The 19,875-nt window shown below is 33.0% G+C and overlaps 1 protein-coding gene across 1 annotated transcript in view; it reads right to left on the bottom strand.

The window, feature by feature from the left end:
• Positions 1-19,666, bottom strand: part of LOC107689759 (nidogen-1-like) — a 32,946-nt gene extending 13,280 nt beyond the window's left edge. The window contains exons 1-10 of the mRNA XM_016487903.1: positions 19,383-19,666; positions 13,355-13,663; positions 11,617-11,837; positions 9,119-9,399; positions 8,887-9,021; positions 7,565-7,816; positions 4,751-4,951; positions 2,296-2,529; positions 1,593-1,730; positions 1,043-1,171 (exon numbers count right to left, since the gene is read on the bottom strand). Coding sequence (XP_016343389.1) covers positions 1,043-1,171; positions 1,593-1,730; positions 2,296-2,529; positions 4,751-4,951; positions 7,565-7,816; positions 8,887-9,021; positions 9,119-9,399; positions 11,617-11,837; positions 13,355-13,663; positions 19,383-19,586 — 2,104 coding nt within the window. The 5' untranslated portion in view covers positions 19,587-19,666. The remainder of the gene's footprint in view (positions 1-1,042; positions 1,172-1,592; positions 1,731-2,295; positions 2,530-4,750; positions 4,952-7,564; positions 7,817-8,886; positions 9,022-9,118; positions 9,400-11,616; positions 11,838-13,354; positions 13,664-19,382) is intronic.
• Positions 19,667-19,875: the final 209 nt, after the last annotated feature.

The raw sequence follows: 19,875 nt of genomic DNA, 5'->3' as shown, positions 1-19,875 counted from the left end.
CAGACAAGAGTCTGAATATCCCTGCAGCAATGATACATCACAAAAGAGATAAAACGGTTGAAGTGGCTGATCGACAAGAGACTGATTCGCAAGCACGACTGGAGCAGGACGTTTCTCAGTGGTAAGTGTCAAGTGTTAACAAGTTGTAGTGGTAATTATAAGATGTGATGAAACAAATTTACTCTCACAGCGTAGGATACAGCATCTTCTCGACATGATGTTAACCACACGGAAATTTTACTGTTTGTGGGCGGGCAAGTGGGCGACATAGAACGTGGGCAGACATTATGCGAATGTGTTACTTCGTGACGTAGAGCCGTAACAGAATTAGATTCGAATTCCTGACGACTCGTTTAGGCGATTGTGAGCCGACTCTTTTATTTGATAGACAATAACTTTATTTATCGTGCACTGTCGGCTTCACAACTTTGCAGATAGTTTATGTTCACATACAGCTACATGACACACTGCATGAAAGGTAATATTCGAAAAGGCATAATAAGGGCACTTTAATAAATATATTTAATACATACATTTATTAAAATAACATTCTACATTTATTAAATTTCAATGCCAAATATTCATTAAATTTAAATAATGAATACATTTAAAAATTAAATAATTGTATTATGTTTTAATAATAAATATGCTGACTGAAATTATAAACAATGTGCTTCAAATGAGCCATGAGGGAATTTCTCCTAGGGTCTTTTTTTTTCTTAGCAACATTAGAGGCCAGAGATTTTGTCTCAAATCTCCATTTGCTTTCCATTTAATCTCAATCGTGACTTGGAAAAGCAACTGAGATTTTAAAGATCTTTTTCTTACTGAAGACCAGACTAAACAAGGAGCGTGATGTCAGTTTCTAAACTTCTCCCATGAAAATGAAGTCTTATGGTTTCTTTAGATTTTAGACATTTTATGATGGAAACCGACAGTATTTAACTGAATCATCTAAATGGCAGGGGGATTTTGTCAACAAATAACGGTGACGAATACAAGCAGACATAAACACATAGTGACTCGTGAGACTCTGACGTACCAACACATGTCTGTCCGTCGCTGGCGAACTGGAATCCGTCCCGACACTCGCAGCGAAATGTTCCCGGGTGATTATTGCAGACGGCGTTCGGCCCGCAGATCTGAGGGGTTTCCCTGCACTCATCGATGTCTGATGAGAAAAGAGAAGCAGACCAATCCTGAGGATTTCCACAAGCGTTTTCAGACAGAGACGAACTGCTTTAATGCAATCGTAAACAAAAAGACTTCCTCAGTCACATTCCCATGGATTACTAACGACTCTCATAATTACAGCTTTTTAAGATAACATCTTTCCAATTTATGTGTAATTTCCTTTAAGCATCAAGGGATGGGTCACATCCTTAGAGGTCTGGGGGAATATTCAGACAATTTTGACAGATTTCTTTGGAAACGACCCCCTTAGGAAACTGTACTTTCATGGACAAAAATCGATTTCCCTTCAGAAGGAAGCAGATTAGTGGCCTTTTTAAGAGGGTAATGAAATAGGATATGGTTTTAATTGCAACGATGGACTGAGGATTGATTTAATTATGCAAAATATCTAATGGTACCAGAGCAAGCACGTCCGTCTCCAGTAAAGCCCGCGGCACATTCGCATGTGAACTGGTTTCCTTGTCCGGGTTTGCAGATGGCGTTAGTGTCGCAGCCGTGTCTGCCAGTGAAGCAGGCGTTTTCTTCCGTTTGTCCACCTGCAGATGTGGTATACGAACCCGTTATTACTTCCCCAGATGATGAAAATACATTAAAAGAAAAATGAGTGCTGCATGATAATGGTTGAAGTATGGAAGAACACTTAAGCTGCAGAATAAAAAGAATAACAAAAGTAATTGCATATCTTGTATTTCTAAATGTACTTCTTGCCACTCTGATTTTTTTCCCTCACAATTCTGGGTTGATATCTTGCAATTCTGAGTTTATATAACACAATTGAGAGTTTATATCTCCCAGTTGAGTTTATAACTCACAATTCTGAGTTTATGTCTCACAATTCTGGTTCATGGTTGCCAGATTGGTAAGAGTAAGTAAAACTCTTGGCAGAAAAATGTATCAATTTAACATCTGGCAACTGCAAGCATGAAAGCTCGTGGAGGATTGTTACCAATGCACGATAATGCAAATGTCAATTGAAACATTTCCAGGATAAATAAGTCAAATTATGTTTAATTAATTGAGGGAAGCAGAAATCGTGGTCATGATTAAAATACTATTCATCGTGCAGCCCTAGGGAAAATATTTTTCCAGATCTGCCCTCACCGTTGACGTCTCCAATCTTGTTAGTCATGGCGTAACGCAAGAGCTGTTCGCCCATATCGTACATGACGAACACTTGGTCGACGCTGAGCATCTGTGTGGACGGCACAGCTCTGACAGCTTCATCGTGCTGGCAGCCCCGAAAAGTGATGGTCTCTTTGAATTTGTAGCTTCGGCTTTGGGTCGAACCGTCCTGTAGATTGATCACATACTCCCGTGTGGATGAAGCGGTGATCACTGACAGAAGAGACACACATGAGTCAATAGGTTTCATAATAGGATTTAAATACAAAGCATGATACTTTATATGCATACTTTCTGCATCCTCATGCATGTTTTATCATGCATACTCATGCATGTTTTATTATACATACTCATGTCTGTTTTATTATGTATACTCATACATACTCATGCATGTTTTATGATCCATACTAAAGCATACTCATGCATGTTTTATCATTTGTACTTACACATATTCATGCATGTTTTATCATACATACACATATGCACACATTTTATAATGCATACTCATACAAAGAAATAATGCATGTTTTATGATGAATACATACATGTTTTACAATGCATACTTATGCATGTTGTATAATGAATACTCATACATACTCATATATATTTTATAATGCATATTCATATATACTCAAGCATGTTTTATTATGCATATCCATACATACTCATGCATGCTTTATCATCCATAATCATACATACTCATGCATGTTTTATGATGCATACACATACGCACACGTTTTATAATGAATACTCATACATACTTAGACATGTTTTATAATGCATACATATGCATGTACTATAATGAATATGCCTACGTGCTCATATACATTTTATAATACATATTTACTCAAGTATGTTTTATGATGCATATGCATACATACTATGCATGTTTTATAATGCATTCTTATGCATGTTTTATTATGCATCCTCATACATACTCATGCATGTTTTATGATGAATACTTATACATACTCATATATATTTTATAATGCATATTCATATATACTCAAGCATGTTTTATGATGCATATGCATACATACTGTGCATGTTTTATAATGCATTCTTATGCATGTATTATTATGCATACACATGCATGCTTTATCCATTCTCATACATACTCATACATGTTTTATAATGCAAACTTATGCATGTTTTATAATGAATACTCATACATACTCATATATATTTTATAATGCATATTCATATATAATCAAGCATGTTTTATAATGCATATGCATACATACTGTGCATGTTTTATAATGCATTCTTATGCATGTATTATTATGCATACACATGCATGCTTTATCCATTCTCATACATACTCATACATGTTTTATAATGCAAACTTATGCATGTTTTATAATGAATACTCATACATACTCATATATATTTTATAATGCATATTCATATATACTCAAGCATGTTTTATTATGCATATCCATACATACTCATGCATGCTTTATCATCCATAATCATACATACTCATGCATGTTTTATGATGCATACACATACGCACACGTTTTATAATGAATACTCATACATACTTAGACATGTTTTATAATGCATACATATGCATGTACTATAATGAATATGCCTACGTGCTCATATACATTTTATAATACATATTTACTCAAGTATGTTTTATGATGCATATGCATACATACTATGCATGTTTTATAATGCATTCTTATGCATGTTTTATTATGCATCCTCATACATACTCATGCATGTTTTATGATGAATACTTATACATACTCATATATATTTTATAATGCATATTCATATATACTCAAGCATGTTTTATGATGCATATGCATACATACTGTGCATGTTTTATAATGCATACTTATGCATGTTTTATAATGAATACTCATACATACTCATATATATTTTATAATGCATATTCATATATACTCAAGCATGTTTTATGATGCATATGCATACATACTGTGCATGTTTTATAATGCATACTTATGCATGTTTTATAATGAATACTCATACATACTCATATATATTTTATAATGCATATTCATATATACTCAAGCATGTTTTATAATGCATATGCATACATACTGTGCATGTTTTATAATGCATTCTTATGCATGTATTATTATGCATACACATGCATGCTTTATCCATTCTCATACATACTCATACATGTTTTATAATGCAAACTTATGCATGTTTTATAATGAATACTCATACATACTCATATATATTTTATAACGCATACTCATGCATAATCATGCATGTTTTATTCTTGCATACATTGTTGTTTTATTATGCATACTCGTTATTGTTTTATCATGCACACTCATTATTGTCTTATCATACATACTCATGCCTGTTTTATCATGCATACTCATTATTGTTTTATCATACAAACTCATCATTGTTTTATTTGAGAATATATTTATATGATGGTTTGACTCACAGTTGGTGCTGTACTGGTAGATCTCTGTGTAGGCATCGATCTGAACTGTGGCTCCCCGAGGAACCTCAGGAATTTTTCCTTCAAGTCTGGTGTCAACCATCAGGTGGTCGTGCTCATCAATGCCTTTGAACTCCTGAAAGATGGTCAACCGTTCCCCGCCCGGCTGGAAGGTCACATCAGCCTGACGTTTGAACTCTCCGCCTGACAGACCGGTGAAAGAGGGAGTGTGAGGCTGGATTTCCATCAAACAAACTGTAACACTGCACAGCAAACAAATCAAACTGATGCGTCAAAGCAGACACACATTGTTTTTAAAAGGATGGTTTGTTGCAAGAAATACTTGCTCTATTCTGGCTCTTTCTGCACCCTCACAACCCATCTAACAGCTTCCTATGCATCAATCACTCCTTCAATAAATGTTTAAGCACTTTTACACCCAAATAACTGCTGTGAAAATTGTTCACATCTAATCTTACATCTGCAATGCATTTATGATTAAAGCAAGAGAAAAAAGTATTGCAGGATTTTATCAATTGGCAATTGATTGGATGGTGAAAATACTCTAAAAAATCTCTATATGACAGGTGGTTTAGAAAAAAGGGGGACTGAAATTACAAAGAATAGCATTACTAATACTACTATACAGCCAGTAGTGAATGTTTTCATCTGCATGTCATAATAGAAAATAAGAGGATAAACGATGACGATTCAGGAAATACTGAACTATGAAAGAAATACATCTAGCTATCCAAATCAGTTTTTTTTTAATGCTTTAGATGCTATGGACCACCAATCCTAAAATATATAGGCATCTTTATACATATTTATCATTTATATTATAAATATGTATTAAAAATTTGGAAAATATTTTGATTCAACTCACTATAGTACTGTACTGTTAAGATGATTTATTTATTGCATTTATTTTAATCCATTTTTAAATGTATTTATTAAGTTTAATCTTGTTCTTGTTTATTTTTACGTTTTTTTTACCGCATTTTTTAACCCCGATCTAAATCAATGTTGTTTTAGTATCATTGAGATAATATTATATAGTTTTTATTAATATTTAGATGTTTGATTAATAGTTTTTATTTTTATATTTTAAGTTTGAGTAATTTTGTTGTGTGCTTTTGTCTATTTTAGCAGTTTTTGTTACTTTTATATATGTCTACAGTATATATTTTTATTGATTTTATTACAGTTGTAGTTTTAGTTATTTTACTGCACCGAGTTAAACTCAATTAAAATGGGAAATGCTGCCTTGACAGCTAGATGAAATAAGCTTTTTATATTTTATTTTTCAGTGTGATATGTTTCAGTTAACGTTTATTTTGTTTCAAATAATGAAGATGTTTTAGGGGCAAAAAACTTTTTTAGTTTATTTTTATTTTCAGTTTTAGTAAACCATACTAACCCTGAGCTAAATAAGATTTACTTTACATTTTTTTTTATTTGATTGAAATAAGCTTTTTATATTTTATTTTTCAGTGTGATATGTTTCAGTTAACGTTTATTTTGTTTCAAATAATGAAGATGTTTTAGGGGGAAAAAAACTTTTTTAGTTTATTTTTATTTTCAGTTTTAGTAAACCATACTAACCCTGAGCTAAATAAGATTTCCTTTACATTTTTTTTTATTTGATATAACCTTTAAAAATGTAAAGTCAGATGGATCTTATCAAAGACTGCTCACTATATGACAGGGCTCCAGACTAACGTTTGAGAGCAGTGGCACAAGCGCCACTATTTCTACAGATGGTGGCGTCAGGAGCAGATTTGGTAGCACTAAGGGGTTGGTGTGTGAGAGTATTGAAAAAAAAAAGATAATTTAATTTATTCATTAAATTACTATTGTTTTGCATTAATAAGTGCAGTTACTAATAATATTACACGTTCATTTCTTGTTTATTTCATGTTTATACACATTTGACAGTAAAGCACTTTTTACTTTTTTTTTTACTTTTAATTTTATTAACAACAGTAACGTGCAAAATCTAACTTTTATATAGAAAATGTATATACTCTACTCTATAGTATTATACTTGTTTTGCATTAATAAGTGCAGTTACTAATAATATTACACGTTCATTTCTTGTTTATTTCATGTTTATACACATTTGACAGTAAAGCACTTTTTACTTTTTTTTTAACTTTTACTTTTATTAACAACAGTAACATGTGCAAAATCTAACTGTTATATAGAAAATGTATATACTCTACTCTATAGTATTATACTGAACTGACCGACAACTTCAGTGATTATAAAAGAAGCGCTCTTTATGTGTGATTCAGTCGCAAATCGAAGAAAAGTTTGTTTTTCAAGGCACTTTGTGACTTTTCTTACTTCATACACAAAAAAAGAGCAAAACTCTGCCGAAATTAGATTTCTTGATGATTTGATATTTTATAATAGTGATTTTATAATTTCAAAATATAAAGCAACAAGTAGAAATGAATGACTTATAAGCCATTAAGTGCTCCTCTGCTGCCATCTGCTGGTTATAGTGGTGATTTAACGTATTTTTTTAATTTTACACAAGTGTTTGTTTAAAGTATATTTTGGTCATCCCATTAAAAATAACATTCAAATTGGATATTGTAGAGCTTTAAAGTGCTGGAAATAGCTGTGTGAAGTGCTTGAAAGTCATTGAAAAGTGCTTGAATTGTACAAACCCTGAACACATTCAACTATTTCTGCCATGGTTATAGTTACTGCTCACAAAATTTAGTCGCACCGGCAGAAAAAATGGTTGCAAAATGCGACTATTTGGTCGCAGTCTGGAGCCCTGTATGAAATTGCAGAAAATCTCACCGATGATGCTGAAGCCGTTCTTGAAGCCCGGCTGCTGAAGTGCAAACGTCCAGCCGATGATTCCTCCGACAGATGACAGCGGCTGCAGAGACAAGCCGACGATCGGGGGAATGGCGCTGATGGCCACATACGCTCTGCCGTCATTCACCACCACATACGAGTGGAGATCGTTACTGGCGAAGTCCACGGGCACCGGCAAGTTTCCCACGAACACCCTGCCGCTCACTTTACCGTTCATCCTCTGAGGAACACCTGTGAAAGACACCATTCAGAATCCAATCTCCTGAGAAAAGCCACAGGTATAATGACTTCTAAATTAGACATGATTAAAACTGTGGCTTTTCTCAGGACCCAACACAGTACCAAAACTCTTTATTCTATGAAAGTAACAAAAATTTAATTTAACAGATTTCAAACATGAAATCTATTAATATTACCATAATTGGCTTGGGCTCAACAATATGATTAAGGTAAGACAGACTGAAGATGGACAACAGCAGATGTGTGTTCCACACCAGCTCAACATGGAACATGTATTAATTTTAGTCATATTATATTCAAATAACACTTAATTTTTTTGTCCCGCTATACGATTGAGACAGTCTTTGAGGTCAACAACAAATTCAATGTGAAACATTGTTTATTCTAATACAAGGTTTTGGGAGTTGATGGGAAGCTACTAATTAATTTAATCAGAAAACGTAAATTTATATGTAAATATTTAACATAATTATAAATATTTGGTTTATTAAAAAAGGTTTAATACAAACAAGCGATTTAAAAAAATCATTAAAAATTTAAAATAAATACATATTTTTTTAAATAATAAGAAATAACAATAAAACAACCAAAAATATATTTTTTATGTATGTCATGAGAAGTCTATTAGACTAAATATTGTGCATTTTATTATTTGCACTATATATATACTGTACACACACACATATATATATATTTATATGTATATACTATATATACTTTTGAAATCATAAATACTAACCATTTTTATGTATGTCATGAGAAGTCTATTAGACTAAATATTGTGCATTTTATTATTTGCACTATATATATACTGTACACACACACATATATATATTTATATGTATATACTATATATACTTTTGAAATCATAAATACTAACCATTTGTTTTATCTTCAAGTCATGTGACCATTAATGTGTTTCTAAATGTATCTATTATTTACTATATTTATTATTATTTATTATTTTTCTCTGCTGTCAGTGATCATGACCCACCATTAGAAAACACTTCTATAAAAGAAATGAAACCAGTAACAACTGAAGTCCATTATAGAGGCATTACCGTCAGATACACACTGAACTCCATTGCCGTAGTATCCAGGTTCACACTGGCAGCATCGTCCGCTCGGATAATTCCTACATTCGCCAAATTTGGAGCATTTCTGTCCACCACATTCACCAGAGTTGTATGTAAATACTGTATGCAAAGAACAAGACAAAAAAAAGAGATCGTTTTGGCTCAAGAAAAGTACAAAGTTGTTCATTACTGTAGTAAATAAAGCACTCATGCTGACCATCAACCTCGATGTTGTCTTCATTTTCGATTTCCACGACTGTCGGTCGCTCAGGCCTGAACTGAACCGTGTGCACCTGGATGGGTGGAGGGTGTTCTGGACGATGGTAAACTACATCCAGGTCAGGATACACCGGGTGTTGATGGCTGTGGCTTCCTGTGCTCCTGTGCTGCTGGGAATCCAAAGGAAAATCCGGCACTTCTCCAGGAGCGACGTCTGTGAAGTGAGGGAACGACCCTATTTCATACACCCACACGCCACGCTTTCCGGAGTTAGTCTGCCTGGAAAAGACATCCAAACAGCATTATGGGAAAACATGGTCAAAGTACACTGACACAAAAATGTCATTAGTTCTCCTGAAACTTATTTGTTGCTCCAAACCACTATGCTGTTCATTTCCGTGGAACATAATTGTGAACTATATTTACATATTACATTTTCTTTACGACAAAAATTCATAGTGACTGCATCTGTCAAGCTTCAAAAAAGTACAAGAAGTAATCAATATAAGTAGCCAAGCTGCAAAAAATGATTTTTCACATTTAGTATTTTGTCATGTTTTGTCTTCCATTATAAATATCTAAAAATGATTAAATCAAGATTTAAGAACATTTACTTGAGAAGGAAAATTACTTCAGATATCAAGTCTTGTTTTCTGAAAAATGTATCAAAATTAAGTGAATATATGCTTAAAAATCTGGGATAATGGGATATTAAAAATAAACATGTTTTTGTTTCTGAATTAAGTTGTTCTTGAATTAAATAATATATATTTTGTATTATTTATCAAACTCACTTACTTTTAACACATTTTTCAGAAAACAAGATTTAATATCTAAAGTCATTTTGCTTGTCTAATAAATGTATCTTGAATGTTTATATATACTATATATATATATATACACACACACACACACACACACACACACACACACACACAGGAAAATTAGAAAAATACAGAAGAAAATATATCTATATATTTTTTGCAGATCTCAAGAAAATATTTTAGCTGTCCTAAATATACTTTATTATTTGTAATAAGCATTCATAAATCACTAAGAACTTTCTTAAATCAAGATGCATTAACTTGTTAAACAAAAATACTTAAGATATTAAATTTTGTTTTCAGGAAAATGTGTCAAAATTAAGTGAGCATATTGGCGTAATAAAAATAAGCTTGTTTTTGTTTTTGAATTATGCATATTAAGCATAAACACTTAATTTTGAAACATTTTTTCAGAAAACAAGACTTAATATCTTAAGTATTTTTGCTTAATAAGTAAGTGTATCTTAGTTTAAAGTGCCCCTATTATGCATTTCAAATATTGCCTTTCATGCAGTTTGTAATGTAGCTGTATATGAATGTAAACGATCTGCAAAGCTGTAAAGCCGAAAGTGCATCATAAATAAAGTTATAGTCTCCCAAGTAAGTTATAGTCTCAGTAATTGGAATCCCTCTTCGGTAACGCATTTGCATAATGCCCATCTATGTTCTACATTGGCCGGCCGTGAACAACTTGACCCCGCCCTCAAACTCTGTATTTTGTTCGTTTGGTAAACATCAAGTCGAGAAGACGCTGTGGAAGTAAATTTGTTTTATTTTCACTTCGGAATGATGATGCTGCAAATAATCAGTGGTTAAAATTAATTTTCTCCACTGTATCACAGCAGAACAACCCCAAACTTTTTTTTGTCATTTTACTGACGACTGCTTCTCTAATCTCGGGGAGTTCAACGCGGGATTCACAAACACTTGCTCTTGAAAGATGAATCCGTACCCAGTTTATTTGGACCAGCTGACTCCACTGAATCACAACCTGAGAGTATGGTAAATAATAGATGATTATATTTTCTATCGAGCGTTCAAAATACAGAACTATTGCAATGAGTGTATCATCTCTGACACTCGCTGTACACGGTAGACCAATCACAACAGACCGGGCCATCTGACCAATCAGAGCAGAGCAGGCTCATGGAAAGGAGGGGTTTAGAGAGACTGAATCTCAGAACTGCTTCGAACGAATCGTTTGAGAATCATTGATAACTGAGGTGATATTAAATGCATATATTGAGAAAACGAAAGCATTTTTTTTTTACCTTATATGCATGTAAAACTATTGTAGGAGACTCACAAAACAATATCAGGAACCTTAAAAATGGCATAATAGGGGCACTTTAAGAATTGTCAGATATTTGTAATGGAAAACAAGACAAAAACACAAGATCAAGAAAATGTTTTTTTGCAGTTCATTCGACTCATATGTTATAATGCATTGCAATTCTCTATTGCAGCTCTCAAATCTCATTCTACATAAAGCTACTGTCTGCACTATACTTCTATGATTAGTTTAAGGAGAATTATGGTGTTTTTTGGTCCATTTTGGAGTGTCGCTTCAGAAGAAAGAAAGAGATTTGGGTTTGGAGCATCATTAGGGTGAGTAAATGATGACAATATTTACATTTAGGTGAACTCCAACACTAACAGCAACCAAACTTACTCAGCTAATTTCTTGACAGACGCCTCGGTGTCGTCTGTGATGCGATAGTACGGTCCTTGCTTCTTCGAAAGGAAAAAGTTGGTCTTTTCTCCTTTGCTGAAGCCGGCGTGCATCGAGTAGCTGCTGCCGGTGCTCTGGAACTGCATCGCGTCTCTCGGGTAGAGAAGAATCGCAAAGGATATCGTCTCCAGAGAAGCGATGACCAGCTGAAACGTATTTCGCTATAAGGATAAAGAACAGGATTTATTAACTCATTAAGTGTATTTTATCCAATCAGTTAAATCCATGACTCTTATAATTCACACATAAAGCAAGATACAATGATAAAGCCATCAGAACTTATTTCAGTTAGTTGCCAAAGCAACATTTCTCTTTTTTGTGTAGTTCAAGTAAAAGTATTAAAATTACCAAAACTTAAACTGAATATTAATAAAAAGTATTCAGACATATAAATAGCGGTGATCTGATTGAAAAGAACTTGAAGTACTAAAAACTAAGTACTAAATTTACTAAAACATAAATATTACAAAAAAAAAGGCAAAAACACAACAACAACAAAAAAAATTAACAAAACTCAAAACAAAAACTAAAAAATAAAAACCAATTCAAAATATGAATAAAAATTAAAAAACATTATATTAAACATACTAAAATACACTGGATTTATCCTCACTTGTTTTTAACTCTTTATATTTAAAAGAAGTGAAAAAAGATCTTCCAGTGGAAAATATATTTACACATTTAAAACCTATGAAGCCTTAAAATAGGATGCAATTATGCTTTAAGTCTAAGCTAAATATAAATACATATAAAAAATGTAAAAATAATAAAAATGAAAAAAATTTTTTTTTTACTAAAACGTTAACTAAAATTAAAATGAAAACAAAATATAAAAATGAAAACTAAACTTATATTACATATAACTTATATTAATAAAAATGATAATAGTATATTAATTAAACTAAAATAAAACATGATTTTTTCCCCCAGTAGTTTTTAACTCTTTTATATTTAAAAGAAATTAAAACGGTCTGCCAGTGCAAAATTATAAAAAAAAAATGATGCTTTAAATATGCTTTAAACAAGTATATAATATAACAAATATAACTAGATATATAAAACCAAAACTAATAAAAGTGTCAAAAGACAACAAAATGACTACATTTTAACTAAAATTAAAATAAAAACACAATATAAAAAAACAAATTCAAAACATTAATAAAAAACTGTTATAGTATATTAATTATACTAAAAAAAACACTCTGGATTTTTTCCACTTGTTTTTAACAAAATTTTATATTTAAAAGAAGTAAAAAAAAAAAAGATCTGGCCCAGTAAAATACATTATATTAATATATTCAAAATAAAACCTATATTAAGCCTTAAAATCATATGCAATTACTTTAATTATGCTGTAAACAAGTTAAAATTAATTTAACTTGTTTTTAGAATTTTGAGATATTTTAACTGGAAAATCAGGCAAAAATACTCGTTAGGAATATGATTTTTGCAGTGCAGGCGAGTTTGACACATGCTTTGATAATTGTGATATGATGCATTTTTCTTAGGCTCAAAACATATCCGAACGCAGATGCTATGATTTGATTCTCGAAAGCTATGGCGTGTTATGCAGCCTACCAATAATGCAAGGCAACCAGCAGTAGAAAAGGCCAACAATACATCAATGAAAAATACATGCTGAAATGTGTGAACGGCCCACAAATAAACTGAACCTCACTCTTCCGGTGTGCTCCAGTCCGTCTCCTCTGCTCTCAGCCCGATGGGATGCCACATCCACCCATGTGACCACCACAGCGCTGATGGGGTTCACCACGTCATCCTCAGGGAAGGCTCTGTTGATGTGATCGGCCGCCTGCTGTAGAAGAGCCGGACTGGAGTCCTGGCGGAAGAACACCTTTCCTACTCCGTCGCTGGTGTCCAGGTCGCCCTGCAGAGCAGCGATCATCCCAAAACCAGCCGGCATGTTGCCCAGATACTCGGATTCTCCTGTTGGCTTCTCCAGGGCAACAAACCCATTGGTGTTGATCTAAATGTGAGAGATAGTAGAGAAAGAAACAGATACTGCCAATGGGAACCAATAGCCATAACAAAAACACTACAACACAATTATCTTTAATGACATTCAGTTTGGTTAATGATTAAATCTACAGCACCACTGCATGTGAGATTGTGTTTTATCTGAATTATGAGTTAACAGTCTGAATGTTATGAGAGAAAGAATAGATGCAGAAACATAATACAATGATATCTTTCAGTTGCATTCAACAACAAACATACAGTGTGATCAGTTTTTCAGGGCCGATGCTGATACCGATTATTACAGATCAAGTAGACCGATAACCGATATTTTGAACCGATATATATGTCTGGTGTAAAAATAAAAATTAATGTCAAAATTAAGAATAACAATTTCACCACGTCATCCTCAGGGAAGGCTCTGTTGATCATTTGTTTGATTCACAAACAAATGACTCTTGTGAACAAGTTCTTCTTGATAAATCTTTTTTGAAGACTCGAGTCATCATTTGAATCGGTCAGTTCACTCACAGAAATCATGTTAGGTTACACAGTTATAATAAAGCAATTAATAATATTTTTTTAATTAATAAAGTTTTTGTGTAGTATATAGAGCCAATTATTTAGGCAGGAGAGCACTTAAAAATCAAGGAAACACAATCGTGAAGAGGAATCAGAAACAGAATTCGCTGGGATCTCTATAGTTCACAGTATCTGTCTAGAATAAGTGGAAAAAATATAGTAATTAAGTATATTAAAATAAAACCACTGGATACAATAGGCAAAAAAAATAAAATTTTTTAATTAAATTAAATTTTAATGAGAGCCAGATTTGATTGAAAAACTAAACGAAAATAAGAAATTTTGCCTTGGCAACTTACTGAAATTAAATACCTAAATATAAATAAATAAAAAATAACTATACAGACATATAAATATAAACAAATATAAAACAACTAATAAAAATGACAAAAACACAACAAAATGACTAAAACTTTAACTAAAACATTACAAATATTAATTAAAACTAATTAATAAATAATATTAATAGTATTATATAAAATAAAAGTAACTAAAATTGTATATAATTATAAAACACTAGATTTTTTTCCACTTGTTTTTTTTATCTCTTTATATTTCAAATAAAAAATCTAAATAAAATGAAATAAAATATAAAATAAATGCACATTTGTGTGTTGAAAAGAGCTACATTAGTTCCCTATCTTACTGAAACCTTGATATAAAAACATGAAATGAAATGGGCACTGAAATCAACAGAAACTGAGTTGGTGTTTGTGATGGTTTAGAGAATAAAGTCCATTGCCAAACACCCACATACGTACACACACAAGTGTAAAAACACAGAAACTATCTTAAAAACTAAAAACTGGTCAAAACTCTGAACTTGCAATGCAATGCAAACATCAACAAAACATACATATCAACTGCTGATTTTGACTTATTTTGTAGATAACAAGATATTAAAGAGGATAAAGCAACAAAGTCTCCATGTAGTTTCCTAGAAAGACTCTCCCTACAGCAGAATGAGCAGTACCTATAGTCTATTCAGCATAGCCGAAATGAAATCAGACAAACTCAAAAGCCTGATCTTGTGATCTTGCTCTTATACTTGACCAGATTCACTGATCCTGTATTAGAGCTGAAGCGTGGCGTTTCTGTGCTACAACGTCACCCAAGAGAATTGCAAAAAATAATGATTGTTTTCAAAGAGGTTTCCGGGTGGCTCATCCTGCTTTTGTTCACCTATTGTTTCAGAAATGCTGTGTACGTCAATATATGATCACATACTGTAAGTTGCTTTGGATAAAAGCGTCTGCTAAATGCATAGATGTAAATTCTCTATATAGTGAGGATTTACACATATTCAGGCACATGGAGAGTATCAAAACTCTTTTGGCAATTAACCTACATGTGGTTTAATTACAGTAATCTTTGTACGTTAAAACATGCACCACAAGAGATTATTAAACCTGACCAGCTACAACTTGGACTGTACAAATCGGACTTTTTAAAGCAGATTTAACATGAATACAGTTTAGTGAAGAATGAATGAGGAAATGTTTCAGTGGTTTTATAAGGAATGTCATGCACATTTTGATCGTTTGTACAATGACTGTTCAACACCTCACTAAAACAGATGTGCACGCTTAGACTACATTTCCAGATGTTTTTCAAATGCTACAGCACATGCACTTCAGCAGGAGATCCTATAAATCCTGATGAAGGAACGTTTAATTCTTTCTTGCGACGTTGTCATTCATTCAATCTAGAAACAATCTGCACTCAAACACTGGAGCTATTTCAGTCTTACAAATCAACAACAAAACATCATGTTGCACAAAGATACAGCCATGAATAGTGCTAAAATATTCATGGTAAGAACCAAAACAACTCAAAAAGGAAAAGGAAATTGGCAAATGAGACCTGTGGGAAAGGAAGCATTCAAGGGAATGTAATTATGAATGTTATTGTTAGTGGAGTCCGCTGAGAAAATCCTACATACAGATGTAAAAGTCCTACAAATAAATTTTCCTGTTGTGTCTGGGTCAGTCTGACCCTTTTTTAATTGGTTAAACTATTAATTTCTTCTTAAAATTTGGTGACTTTTTCTCCTTTAGGGTCATGAATGTGCATGCAAAGTTTAGACACATAGATGTGTTTTGGAAAGGCTGTACAGAAATTGTTATGATCTCAAATTGACCCTCACTGGTGTCCATGCAATTTGCCAAAAATCAACACTTTGAAAAACACTAAAGAATCAGGTAAAAAAAAATTGTAACTTGTCAAAAACTAAAATATGAAATAGGGGTCGACCGATTATCTGCGCCGATATTAAGCTTTTTTTATGGTTATCGGTATCAGTCATTTTCAAAACCGATTTGCCGATAAAATAATTTTAAAGCATTTAAAGAAAGTTTTTGTCAGAGCCCTTGTTATTCTTAATTTTGACATTAATTTTTATTTTTACACCAGACATATATATCGGTTCAAAATATCGGTTATCGGTCTACTTGATCTGTAATAATCGGTATCAGCATCGGCCCTGAAAAACTGGCCCCTAACACAATATAACAAAATGACACAATAAAAATAGGAAATTATTAAATTTCTCACATATTTAATATTTTTCAGTAACTGACAAGCTATAACAGAGGTTTTCTGTTTTTACACAAATCTTTAGATATGATTTTTGCCAATTTGGTGATTTTTTTTTTTTTTGGCATGGAAACCAATGGGTGTCTGTTTGACCCCAACATAAAATTAGTACTGGATTTCAAAACAACAGTAGGGTTAAATCATCTAAACAGTCCAGGATCTGATTCACCCAATCAATACGTACTTATGCAGGAATGTGTCTGGAGTATTTCACTACAGGAGTCACTCATAGTCAACATGAAAGCAAAACTGATGCTATTTACCTTTGTGATAAACATTCCCACTCTAATTGTTAATGATTCATCAGAGCAATCAATCAATCAATCAATCAATCAATCAATCACAATGCCGTTTCAAAACCTCTTCAAACAATACTCAATTAGCACTGGATCACAGCATTTCGAGTATAATGAGCTGTTTTGTCTGTGTGCTGCTGTAGTTACTGTGTCAAGTCAATCAGATGGGCGAAAAAACATAGCAAAAACAAACCGCAAAGCATTTGCTTTATGAAACTTATTCATCTTTATTTATGTTTATTTTAGAAAACACTCACTGACAGAGATTAATCTAGTTTTAAATATGTTGGCATTAGGCAGTTGTTGAGAATTTCAGCTGTGAATCCCATTCAGACTCATCAGGTTTCAGTAATTCATCCTAAAGACACAAACATGTATGTGTGTGTGTTTATGCTATAAAACGCTCTAAAGCCAGCTAACAAAAATATGTTCTAAGAACTTTTTGCTAACTTTCCCATTATGTTATGAAAACGTTGTTTGAAACTTCATTCATTCAAAACATCCAAAAAAACAAATTTCTTGGTTATGTTAACGTTGGAACAAAAAAACATGAAGGGAATGTTCAATTTCATCATTTTGTGAGCAAACATTATGAGAACGTTACTTCGGAATGTTTTCTGAATGTTCTGAAACAAGTAGTGACGTCCAACTAAAATGTTTCAGAAAAAAGTTCCATGAATGATGCATAAATTGTGATAATGTCTCGATAACGTTATTAAAGACCAGATAACTTTGAACGAATGTTCTATTGACATTACTGTAAGAATCTTTCTTCTTAACTTTGAGAGAACCTTGCCAAAACGTTCTGAGAACGTTCCCTTTTAGCTCAGAAAACTGTATGTACTTTATAAATACTACTATGTACTAATATATTTGAATGTATATGTAGCACTGACCTTTGGCATTACTGAATTGACCTAATAAAAATTATTTCAAAGTGTAACTAAACAGATCGAATAGATGGATGTAGCTTATGCTTACAAATATTTTAAAATCGCCTCACTATTCTGGACATGTACCATGGTAAATTGCCCTTGGAGTGCAAATTCTACATGCCACAGTTTTGAATCTGGATACAGAGCACATTCAGGGCTTTTCAGAGATCCCAAAATGTTTGGAGGTTTGATCATAAACTCCCTCTCCCTGGTCTTTAAATATGACTGATATTGACAGATTGATCAGATTTGGCACTCTTAGGGAAATATGATAGTATTTTGTAATAATCATTTAAATCGGACTAATTTTCAAATTGTTTGTCGTAAATAAACATCTCAGAAAAATGTGATGGGGTTTCAAATCAGAATATGACTTGGCATAATTTTCATACGTGTCTTCTGTAGAGGACACCAGGACAAACAAACCATGTCTGCATTTGTGATCAGAGAAATGACTAACAACAAGCGCTACTCTACTCTGCCCAAAACTCGCTTTGAATCGTCAGTAGCAAATTCTTTAACTATAAATACGTACTTACAGTCTGTGAGTCAGAACAGCCGGCATTGTAGTCTACTCTACCAGGATCAGTAACGTTAAACAGTCCTCCATAACATGCGCTTCACACATCTGAATATTTGGGACAGTGTTGTAAATACAACTTAACCACTGATTTGACAAACAGCATGTAAATCAGACATTTTGGGGAGAAACAATATGTCAATAGGGAAAGAAATTATAGATCAATATTCCTATGAAATATGAGATATTCGTATGAAAACGTTGCCAAGTTATTACTCCCATTATTACACTTCTTTTTTTCATTATGGTTTGCCCCAAGAACACATTAATATGCAAATGAGATGCAGTGTACAGTATAGATACATTATATTGAATGGGAAAACCAATTTATGAACATTTTACGCACATATTGCATAAAGTACAGTAGTATATCAAATCATTGTGTTATATCTTTAATAACACAGTTGAGATTAATCCTCTTTGGTCAAAAACAGCCTGAAACCTAAAAACTGATTGGTGAATGAAAAAATAAAACATTGTTTTTGCCTATACACGCCTTTTCATGTCTATTTATTTTTTGAAGGACACAGAATAAAATATGAATAAGATTATTGTTTAACATTTGTTTCTTATGCATAAAAAAACAACAAAATTCACAAAACTTTTTTTTCTGGTTCTCAGGATATGGCAATTACTTTTTTAACATTGTTTATATCAAAGTTTGTTTTACTAGGGTCATTATATTATTACTGAAGCTATTGCATGGCAGTATTGTATATCATTCATAGCTGAAACACTCACGTAAATCTGGTTGAGCTGTCCGTCGTAAAACGTTACGGGTTTCTCCAGCCTGATCTCCTGAGTCTCATCATTGCCTTCATCAAGAGACTGGTCGCCTGCGTTTCTCCCGAACGGAAAAAGTTCCTGTCGTGTTATCCCGCTGATAGACACTGACAATCCCAATAATAAGATCCACACTGGCCATCTCTGCCCCTGCCGACCCATTTCCAGTCCCGAACCGAACCTGAAGCTGAAGCTGCCTGAGACTGACTGCTGCTCCTTTCGGTGGAAACGCGTTCCCCATTTAACCAGCTTTGCTCCTCCCTGCTGCTTAACCCTCTGGTGTTGCTCATTTGGGGGGTCACACTTGTGTTGTTCGCGGTCAGAAGTGACCGAACACCTGAAATCTAATATATTTTTGTTCAATAATATTTTTTCTTTTTTATGTTGTATTTTGAGAGAATTTCATGGTACTAATTAATATTTATGTAATAATTATGATACATTTTCCCCA

Source organism: Sinocyclocheilus anshuiensis, unplaced genomic scaffold, assembly GCF_001515605.1.
Source record: "Sinocyclocheilus anshuiensis isolate Anshui unplaced genomic scaffold, SAMN03320099.WGS_v1.1 scaffold1637, whole genome shotgun sequence".
Classification (NCBI taxonomy): Eukaryota; Metazoa; Chordata; class Actinopteri; order Cypriniformes; family Cyprinidae; genus Sinocyclocheilus; species Sinocyclocheilus anshuiensis.
The sequence above is the reverse complement of the archived record's forward strand: the minus strand, read 5'-3'. Positions and strand labels throughout refer to the sequence as shown.